This window comes from Eriocheir sinensis, chromosome 53 (genome assembly GCF_024679095.1).
Source record: "Eriocheir sinensis breed Jianghai 21 chromosome 53, ASM2467909v1, whole genome shotgun sequence".
Classification (NCBI taxonomy): Eukaryota; Metazoa; Arthropoda; class Malacostraca; order Decapoda; family Varunidae; genus Eriocheir; species Eriocheir sinensis.
In genome coordinates, this window is record NC_066561.1 from 10,967,430 (window position 1) to 10,978,442 (window position 11,013).

Sequence of the window (11,013 nt, forward strand, 5' to 3'; positions counted from 1 at the left end):
TGTCATCGAGAGACCGTAGAGGAAACACTCGATGGGAAATATTGGCCGTGAAAACCAGACGGATCCGGGACGGGTACGTTGTTATGTTAGTGGAGCGGATATAGCATGCTTCCGCTATGGCATAGTGACCAGTAACCCGTTGATAAGTGGTACCCTCCGGGCAGATGACCGATACATAGAATGACTGAGGGAAATAAAAATAATGCAGACCCTGAAAGTTCTTATGGAAAACAGGCGTTGGTGTTAGCTGCTTGTAGGGGCACAGGGAAAGAGCGTCAGACGCGTTCACGCGGGTGAGGGCGATCTCGCAAACCCCTCCCCGAACTGGAAGGAAGGCAAAGAGAGACGCAGAGCAATAGAATCGCCCGAAGACCGTCTCCTTGCAATACTGCAAGAGTGAGTAGCTACCCGTTGAATACAGAGCGAAATCCTTCGCGATTAGAACAAGAGACGGGGACGTGTCCAGAGCTAACACACTGTCCTTTGCTGAAAAAGGGAACGGGACTATTTCGTGTGCCTCAAACACGTCCGCCGTCTGAAATGGAACATGAATGATTATGACATCTTCTGATGTGTCTCGGTAGAGGAAATAAAGTCTTTACGAGTCTTGATTTGGTCAGTGGGTACTGGCAACTGCCCATGGCCCCCGAGTCACGTGAAATAACGACTTTCATCACGCCTCATGGCCACTATGAGTGGACGAGGATGTCGTTCGGGCTCAAAGGAGCTCCCTTGACCTTCCAAAGGACAATGAACAGTATTTTTGGTGACTTGCTGGGCAACTCTGTCTATGTGTATTTAGACGACATCATCATAGCAAGTAAAGACGTGCATGCACACATGGAAACACTAAAAGCAGTCCTACACACACTTCAAGAGGTCGGATTAAAGCTCAAAATCACCAAATGTGAATTTTTAAAGCCTCGGATCAAGTTCTTGGGGCATGTCGTGGACGAATTCGGCATCCACACAGTGGACGACAAAATAAAGGCTATTGCCGAGTTCCCTCGGCCAACGTCTGCGGACAAGGTACGGTCTTTCTTGGGTGTCGCAGGTTATTACAGGCCTTTCATAAAGGACTTTGCAGCACGCGCGAGTCCCCTAACCCATCTTTTAAAGAAAGACGTACCATTTCGGTGGCTCCCAGCTCAACAAACGAGTTTTGAGGATTTAAAGAAGAGGAGCAAAGTACTCCCGCACTGCCTCCGCCGGCACTCCCCCAGCGCGTGAGACGTCGAAGGAACCGCGGACCGCGCCCACCCCTGAGCGCACCAGCTGCACCCTTGATCCCTCCTCCCGGCAACGTCATGGTCACCAGGGCTGCGCTGGAGGGGATGCTGGCGAGCTTCGCTCTGGCGGTGACCGGCCTCCTACAGCTCACGCCGGACGTGTCGGCGCTGCGAGTCATTGCGAAGACGACGGTGGAGGAGTGCTTCCCCACAGCCGCCAGCCCGGCAGCGTCTCCCGCCACTCCACTCCAAACTCCAGTCGCTGCGCCTCCACATACGCAGAACCGGGCCCGCAGGGACGCTCCGCCTCCCGCGATGGAGGCTCGCATGGAGGTCGACGCGCCCTCCCGGTCCTCCCAGCCAGTGGTGGTGCCCGCTGTGGCAATGGCGCCCGCCGTGGCAGTGGCCCAGCCGGTGCCGGAAACCCAGACCGCCAGGCCCCGCTCACACATCCCAGTGCGGGCTGCTCCAACCCGCTCCCGTATCCCACAGCCCAAGCGAATGGTGACTCCGAAGCGCCGGGGGCCGGCCCCCTCGCGAGCGACGGCCCCTGTTACCACCCCGGGGCCCTCCTCGGCGACCGGCCACTAAGTGTCATGCAGTGGAACGTGTGCGGCGTGCGCGGCAAGGTTAACCTCCTGCGAGCCGCGATCGGCACCGACGGCTTTGACGTCATCCTATTACAGGAGACGCTCCTTCGGGAGGGCCAGTCGGTGCCTTTCAAGGGCTACAGGGCCTCTTACCTCCCTGACGTCGCAGGTGCGGCGCGTGGGTGTTGTATCTTGGTCAGGGATGTACTTCCCTGTTCTCGATTGCATCGCCCCGTGCTGTGCGGTGGCGGTGTGGAGGTATTGGCAGTCAAGGTGACCTTGCCGAGCGCGTGTGTCGCGTTCTACTGCCTGTATAGCGGGCTACGTGCTGAGCCCAACTTCTCTGAACTCCTCTCCCTGGCCGCCGACGAACCCACCTTCATCGGGGGCGACTTCAACGCCCACCATGAAAGGTGGGGGAGTAGGGGGAGGAACCGCGCCGGGCGCCACCTTGCCACGACTTTAGAGGACGTGCCTGGGGTTGCTCTCCTCAACGCCGGGGTGCCCACGCACGAGGCTGGTGGAGTCCTGGACCTCAGCCTGGTCTCGCAGCTGCTCTCAGCCTGTGCAACGTGGGTCCTCCACGCGCACCTCGCGAGCGACCATTTCCCCTCCGTTGTTGCGCTCCCTGTCCCGCCGCCTGTGTTACCACAGCGGCCTCCGCGATAGAACCTGCGCCGGGGTGACTGGCCTCGGTTCCGCGGGGCCGTCGACCGTCGTGTGGCCGCCACCATCCGGCCTGACGACCTCGAGGCGGCGGACGCGCGCCTGGTTGACGCATTCAAAGCTGCAGCTGATAAGGCGATCCCCCTCCTCCGGCCGGTGGCGGTGTCCCACCGCGACAAGTGGTACTACACCGAAGAGGTGAGGGAGGTGAACCACTGAGTCAACCAGGCCCGCAAGCTCAACAGGAGAGTGCACACGGAGGCGACGCGGGGATTGCTGCGCGCTGCTGTCCGTCGCGCCAGGGAAACTGCCGACCGGGTGCAGGAGGAGCACTGGTTGGCGTGGTGCGCGGGACTTGACGGCTGCACGTCCGTTGTGGCCCTATGGCGAAAGCTGGGGACCGTCGCGAGGGGTGCGGTGGCACGCCCTGCACTACACCCACAGCCCCAGATCGAGGCGGAGCGGCTTATTACCACATTCTCCTCCCGTGCTGCTTTCGCCCGACTTCCGACCCACACCCGCGCCCTGCTGAGGGAGGCAACTCCCGAGAGAACAGCCGCCTTCAGGGAGGCCTGCCTACAGGCGCATCCCGCTGACGCGAGGATAGAGATGTGGGAGCTGGAGCGGGCCATCCCCGGGAAGGACACCGCCACCGGGGTGGACAGGATCCCCTACTCGTTCCTGTCGCGCGCGGGCCCGGACACGCAGGCAGAGGTGCTGGCACTCTATAACAGATCCCTTTAGCTCGGGGCGCTTCCAGCCTCCTGAAAGCTGGCTACCATCGTCCATATCCCCAAGAGTGGAGACGGGCTTCAACATCGCCCGATCTCCCTCCTCAGCTGCCTCGGCAAGTGCATGGAGAGAGTCCTCCTTCCGCGGCTTCAGTGGGCGATGGGCCCCCTCCATCACCACCTCTTTGCCTTCCGCCGGGGCATGGGCACCAGGAACTGCATCTCCACCCTCCTCTCTGGTGTCCTGGGGAGACAGCCATTGGTGGTATTCATCGACCTTGAGAAGGCCTTTGAGCTCGCCTCAGCCCCCGCCATACTCGCCATTCTGGCCGAAAAGGGCGTCCGGGGCCGCCTGCTGGCGTGGGTGAGCCACTACCTTGACGGAAGGAGAGCGGACGTCCGATATCAGGGCCACACGTCCGCGACAGAGACAGAGAATGGCACGCCTCACAGTGGCGTCCTGAGCCCCGTGCTGTTTAATCTGCTCGTCGAGAAGTTAACATCCCCTCCGACGAGCAGGAACGCCAGAGTCCTGTCTTATGCGGACGATGTGGCCATGGTTGTGACGGGCCCCAACCACGTAGCCTGCGCCCGCCAGCTCCTCCGCCGGCTGACCCAGACGTGTGCCACCCTAGGGCTGGTAGTCAACAGGGTTAAGACAAGGGCCATGGCCCTTCGCCACCGCCATCTTCCTGAGCCCTTCGACCTCGAGGGTACGCCAGTCCCGTGGGTGCACTCGTATAAGTACCTCGGGGTCACTGTTGACTCCAGTCTATCCTTCGCCCCGCACATTGCCAACGTGCGGGAGAAGGTACGGCGGCGCACTTGCGTGATGCGGGCCCTTGCCAGAACAGCGGGGGGGCTGGGGACAGGGTCCTGCGGACATTCTACGTCCAGGGCGTGAGATCCTGTATAGACTACGGGACTCCGTGCCTGCTGACGGTGGGTCCGGTGGATCTTAGACCGCTGGAAACTGCTTAAAACGCCGCTCTCCGCGTCATCGTCGGCGCCCCCATGTGGACTAAATGCGTGTGCCTGCGGGCGGAGGCACGCGTATGCAGCGTCGCCGCGAGAGTCACCCAACTCTCGGTGGGGCACCTGGCGGCGCTGCTGAGACGCATGGGGGCGGAGCAGCTCCGCAACTCCGTCGGGCAGGCCCTCCTGCAGGCCCCCCTTCTGTTCCGCAAGAGGACGTGGGCGACTGTTGCGGCGGCCGCTTTTCGATCTGGCGGACAACCCCACGCCCTTGTGACGGCCGTGGACGCCCCCCACCCCACCTACGTTGCCCGCCCCCCGTGGGAGCCACCGCTACTATCAGCCACCATACGGCCGCTCGCCACGAGGAAGGCCCTCCTCACCCCTCATATTCTGGCCAGAGAGGCCGCCAGCAGAGAGCGGGAAGCAGCGCACCCAGGGGCCTCCGTGCACTACACGGACGGCTCCATCAACCACCAGACGGGGGCTGTCGGCGCAGCTTTTGTTTGCGATGAGCTTACCGCAGTGTTCCGTCTACCAAACGGGTGCTCATCCACCCAGGCTGAGCTGGCAGCCATTGGCAGGACTCTGGATCATGCAGTGGAAGGGTGTCGGGGCCCTGTTGTGATCCACTGCGATTCAGTCCCTGCCATCCGCTCTCTGCTGCAGGACCCCCCTGGCGAGAACGTCTTACTACTCACCTCCATCCTCGTGAGGCTGGCGGAGATGAGGGAGTCGGGGCGCCCAGTCCACGTCACCTGGCTGCCCAGCCACTCGGGTGTGGCGGGCAACGAGGCAGCGGACGGCGCTGCGCGCGAGGCAACGCTCCTGCCCTCTGTCACGCGGCCCGTAGTGGCGAGCGTGTCACAAGTCAAAAGGAGCATGACCGCAGAGACAGCTGCTGGTGTAGTCAGGGAGCTGGAGGAGGCCCTGGCTGCGGGCTCGCCGTCCGCTTTTTTGGTACGCGGCGGCCACCAACACCGGCGCCCGCCAGACCCCGCCGCACCTACCGAGGCGCGTGGCATCCAACATCCGCCGCCTCCGTCTCGGTTAAAAGTGAGCATCCGTCCTTGACCCTGACGATCCTGCCCCTGTCGTGTGCCCTCACTGCGAGAAGGAGGTCCTCCAACCGCTCCTCCACTACCTCCTCGAGTGCTATGCGACGCGCCGGCTGCTTCAAAACCGGGAGGGGCTATCAGCGCCAGCCTTGGTGGGGGCGCTTGACGACGGGGCGCTTGCTGCCCTAGTGCGGGCCTATGAGCCGCCCAGGTAGACTTTCTGTTCTGTATATGTGGGCGTGTTAGTGTGTGTATATATGTGTGTGTGTCTGTGTGTGAGTATGTGCATGAATGTGTGTTTTTATCAACGTACAGCTACAGGACGCCTGGTGCGCCTGTGCCCCGGCCCACCTGGTGGGAAGGGGCGTTTCCTTTATATGCATGTGCGTACATCGGCGTGTGTGTGTGCGTGTGTATGTATTTAGGTACATGCTCACGTGCGCGCGGCGTGCCGTGTACGAACATGTATAGCCACAGCCAACACTGCGACGGGCCGTCGCATACGACAAGGGCCCGTTCCCCCATTAGGGGGTAAATCATCACCGACCGACCGACCGACCAACCCAACCAACCAACATTGGAAGCTCAGCAGCGGTCGAGGAAGGAGCACTGGCTCACTCCTCACCTGACTCACCATGGCCCGACCTTGCCCGAAAAAGCGCCTCCAACTCTCCCAACCCGTGGGAGAGGAGGATGGCTGGACCCGCGTCGTGAAGAGACGCCGCCGAGCCCCGACACCACCACCGGCCCCGGACTACCGAGTGTACTGCATACTCCACCACGACGAAGTCAGCCCCTTCCACGCCGTTCGACGGCTGTAGAGGGAGCACCAGGGCCTTCGGGTACGGGTGCAGGAGAGGTCTGGGGGTGCGATTTATATCAAACCCCTGGATGAGGACGCTGCTTTCTCCCTCGCTCGTCTGAGCAGGGAAACCACTGTCGGCATCACCCTTGGAGAGGTCGAGGGCAGGTCGAGAGGTATCGTTTCGCGGTACCCTCTTGGCCAGTCCCTCCGACCGATCCAGGAGGACCCGCACGTCACCTTCGCAAGGAGGTGTACATACAACGCGGGTGGTGGACGTGGAATTCAGCCCACACGGGATTCAGCCCATGGAATTCAGCCCACGCGGGATTCAGCCCACGGAATTCAGCCCACGCGGGGTTCAGTCCACACGGGATTCAGCCCAAGGAATTCAGCCCACGCGGGATTCAGCCCACACGGGATTCAGCCCACACGGGATTCCGCCCACACGGAATTCAGCCCACGGAATTCAGCCCACACGGAATTCAGCCCACACGGGATTCAGCCCACGCGGGATGCAGCCCACAGGATTCAGCCCACACGGGATTCAGCCCACGCGGGATGCAGCCCACAGGATTCAGCCCACACGGGATTCAGCCCTCGGAATTGCGAATGTGAACACACCCTCTCTCTCATCACGTATATATACACTCGAACGAAAACACACACATAATCTTCTCTAGCTTAGGGGAGAGTGTGCGTGTGAATGTGAACACACACACACACACACACACACACACACACACTCTCTCTCTCTCTCTCACACACACGTTGTAGGAGTTTTAGTTTCTTGTGAGAGCTGGCAACTGCGAGCCAGGCTCAAGGACACAGCCAGTGGGGGAGTCAGTCAGACCAGACGCCCGCCAGGTCACTGTACGCCTGCGGCTATTACACTCACATCCAGCCACTCTGTGTTTCTGTTATACCCAACACACGTTTATATGCAGACTCGAGCGAAAAAACACATATAATCTTCTCTAGCTTAGGAGAGTGCGTGCGTGTGAATGTGAACACTCTCTCTCTCTCGCATATATACAGACTCGAACGGAAACACACACATTTGTTCTCCAGCTTCTGAGTGTGTGTGTGAGAGCTAATTTAAACACTCTCGCACACACACACACACACACACACACACACACACACACACACACACACTCTCTCTCTCTCTCACTCTCACTCTCACAAACATTAATATGCAGACGACTACAAAAACACACAATCTCTAACTTAGGTGAGTGCGTGCGTGTGAATGTGAACTCTCTCTTTCTCTCTCTCTCTCGTATATACATGCAGACTCGAGCGAAAACACACACATCTTCTCTATTTTACCAGTTTAGTGAGAGATAGATAACGAATAAAATGATCCCTCTGTAGCGTACAATAGTAGACTGGAACAGGACACGTTCGCACAGTGTACAGCGCCTCGCAAGTCCCTGTTCTGAACACAGCTCTTGCATTGTCATCAGTGCCATTTGCTGCTCTGCTCTGCCCACGTACGCACTCGCCTAAGCTAGATAAAATGGCATACTTGACGGAAAGAGGAAACCAAGTGAAGAGGGTTGGGGGCTTTGAGTATGTCCTGAGGAAAGACCGAATGGGAAAGAACGGAGAACTCACCTGGAGATGCAGAGAAAATGTGAAATTCAAGTGTCCAGCCAGTATAAGAACCTTACAGGGGATAGTTCTTGATGGTCAAGGAAACCCTAATCATTCACACCCTGGGGATCCTCTAACTGGAGAAGTCAGGCAAGTGCAGTCACACATCAGGTCTGCTGCGACAGCTGGGCAAGATTCCACCAGGTCAATTTTGGCAGAAAACATGACTGGCTTGTCACAAGATGTTCTCCAAAGGCTACCCAAAAGATCAACTATGGAAGACAACGTGAGGGCCAAAAGGCGTGCAACCAACCCTGTTGAACCAAACCCTCAATCCTTGAATTTTGCCATACCTGCCAGGTTCACAGATATTGTCCTGCATGACAGTGGTTCTCAAGATCCCAGCAGGATCCTGATTTTGGGAGACATGAACTTACTTCATGTCTTAGAGAATGCTGAGGTGTGGCTTGGTGATGGAACCTTCGCAGTTGTTCCCAGTATCTATTTCCAGCTGTACACCATACATGCCAAAGTGGGTAATAAGTTCCCACCTTGTGTGTACTTTCTTCTACCAAACAAAATGCAGGTCACCTATGTGCAAATGCTGGAAGCTCTTGCAAATATAATTCCAAATGCAAACCCCCAGACAATTCTGACGGACTTCGAGAATGCTGCACAGAATGCTTTCCGCCAGGTACACCCCAATGCAGACATCAAGGGTTGTCTTTTTCATCTTGGGCAGTCAGTCCAACGAAAGGTCGCAGAACTTGGCTTGAAAGTGGACTACGAGAGTAACGTAGAATTCAACATGTCTGTGAAATCCTTGGTTGCTCTCTCTTTTGTGCCTGAGGAAGATATACTGGTCATCTTCAACACCTTGGCTGACAGCTTTCCTCCTCTGGATAGGGTAGAAGAGTTAATTGCCTACTTTGAGCTGACTTATATTCAGGGGAGGGACAGGGGCCAGGGAAGAGACAGGGGACCACCCAGGTACCCACCAGTTGTCTGGAACCGTTTTTCAGCTCCAAGGAATAACATTCCACGAACCACAAATGCTGTTGAGGGCTACCACAATGGATTGAACAGTCTGTTCCTTTCCCAGCATCCTTCCATCTGGAAGTTAATGGATGGTTTGAAAAGGATATTAGTCTTCACTTGAAAACACTAGCAGACAACGAGGTGGCAAACAACCCTCCACCAAGAAACAAATACATTGTTCTATCAGAGAGGCTGGCTGCAAGGGTGGACTGCTACAATGATGTAAATGACAAGTTGCATTACTTGCGATCAGTGGCACATATCTTTAGCAACTAAAATCAAATACAAATAAAAAATGATTAAAATCATATAAAAAAAACGTCCCACTAGGGGAAAAATAAGTGATTAGTTTAAAGCACAAGCTCCATAAAAATAATAATAAAAAATCGAAGCCTCACAGAAAACATATAATATTTACAAAATGAATTTCAAAACAAAAAAAATAATCTTAAAAAAAAAAAGTAAAACAGAAAAATAAGCATCCCCCATAAAAAAAAAGTTACAAACTGAAGAAACAAAAAAAAAACTATTAGAATATATATATATATATATATATATATATATATATATATATATATATATATCTATATATATATAAATATAAATATATATATATCTATATATATATATATATATATATATATATATAAAAGGCTTGCTATGGTGCTCAACCTCCTCGTGGTGCAAGCTGGGTTCGGCGAATAGAGCACTAACTACTGTAAAAATAATGAATAGTCAAAGAATAATATTGCTTTAAGTTATTTACTTTTCTTTTCTAAAAATCCGTTCAGTAGAAATGGTCATATTTCTAAGGGTTCCATGTCAATTAAACCCCTATTCAACTCAACAGTGTGGGCCCGTGAGTTAAGTCCCGTGTGGGCTGAATCCCGTGTGGGCTGAATCCCGTGGCCTGAATCCCGTGTGGGCTGAATCCCGTGTGGGCTGAATTCCGTGTGGGCTGAATTCCGTGGGCAGAATCCCGCGTGGGCTGAATCCCGTGTGGGCTGAATTCCGTGGGCTGAATCCCGTGTCGGCTGAATTCCGTGTGGGCTGAATTCCGTGGGCTGAATCCCGTGCGGGCTGAATACCAATGGAACCAACGCGGGTCACTGTCGCAGAGAGCCCACGCGGCAGGTCGAGGTGACGTTTCGGGGGTCTCTCCCGTCGTCCCTTGACCTAGGCGTCTGGGGTGTCTTCTCCGTCAGGAGGTTCACCCCGGAGCCCCTGCGGTGTTTCAATTGCCAGGCCTTTGGCCATGTGCAGAAGTGCTGCAGGACCGGTGCTCTCTGCGGCGTGTGCAGCGTGAAACATCCCTCCTCGAAGTGTATTGATACACTGAGGACCGGCAATGTCCGGGCTGCACGATGTCCGAACTGTGGCGGGAGACACCACGCCTGGTTCAAGGGCTGCCCCGAACGACTGAGGAGGCTCCCCCCTCGGCCCTCGGGTGCTATAGACACCTTGCCCCCAAAGAATCAGGCTGTTTCCCAAGCAGCTCCCTCTGCCTCACCCTCTCCAAGCCCAAGAATGGACGTGGTGGTCCCTGCACCAGCGCCTGCCAGCCCACTGCCAACATTTGAAGACGCCGCCACCACCACCGACGACGCTGCCCCGCCACAACAAGATGAGGTCGCCACCAACACCGACGACCTCGCTCAGGAAGACGCCTGTACGCAGACAAGCTGGAAGAAGCGAGGCAGGGCCTGCCAGACCGCTCATCCGCCCACTGAGGATGCGGCGGCCCAGTCGACTCCAGAGAGAGCAGCCCAGGAGACGCAGACGCCGAGGACGACCACTGCAGACGCTGAGACTGATGCCCCTGACCCAAACCCTTGCGCAGGCCCCCCTGGGGCGAACTGGGAGGTTTAGTTCGCCCCCGCGGTCACGCTCACCAGGGTGGAGTTGTTCACCATGCTGAGGGCCCTAAGGGGCCTCATCGAGAACCAAGCAGAAGCAGAGCTGAAGGGCCGAGAGCACCTGTACGAGAACCCCATCCAGACGGTGCTTTACGAAGCCCTCGCAGCCGCGCGGACTCACAGGAAGGCCGGTTTCCCGCTACCAAGATAGAGGCGGGGCAGCCTATGGCATATAGCCCGCGAGGGCTAACAACCCTCAAAAACCCACCAACCAACCAACCACCAACCGAACACTCACTCCACTGTTGAGCTACCCACCTGAACCATGACTGGCCGCGGCAAGGGAGGCAAGGGACTCGGAAAGGGAGGCGCTAAGCCTCACCGCAAGGTTCTTCGGGACAACATCCAGGGCATCACCAAGCCGGCCATCCGTCGTCTGGCGCGCCGTGGCGGTGTGAAGCGCATCTCC

General features: G+C 56.7%; 1 protein-coding gene across 1 annotated transcript; it reads left to right on the top strand.

Annotated features, from left to right (window-relative positions):
• The first annotated feature begins 1,307 nt into the window (after positions 1–1,307).
• On the top strand, positions 1,308–1,820 carry LOC126983126 (uncharacterized). The gene has a single exon (XM_050835623.1). It carries the CDS (start codon positions 1,308–1,310, stop codon positions 1,818–1,820), a length of 513 nt encoding a protein of 170 aa, XP_050691580.1.
• Positions 1,821–11,013: the final 9,193 nt, after the last annotated feature.

Excerpts from the sequence above, each read along its gene's own strand:
- LOC126983126 (XM_050835623.1), top strand. The coding sequence starts at position 1,308 with ATGGTCACCAGGGCTGCGCTGGAGGGGATGCTGGCGAGCTTCGCTCTG.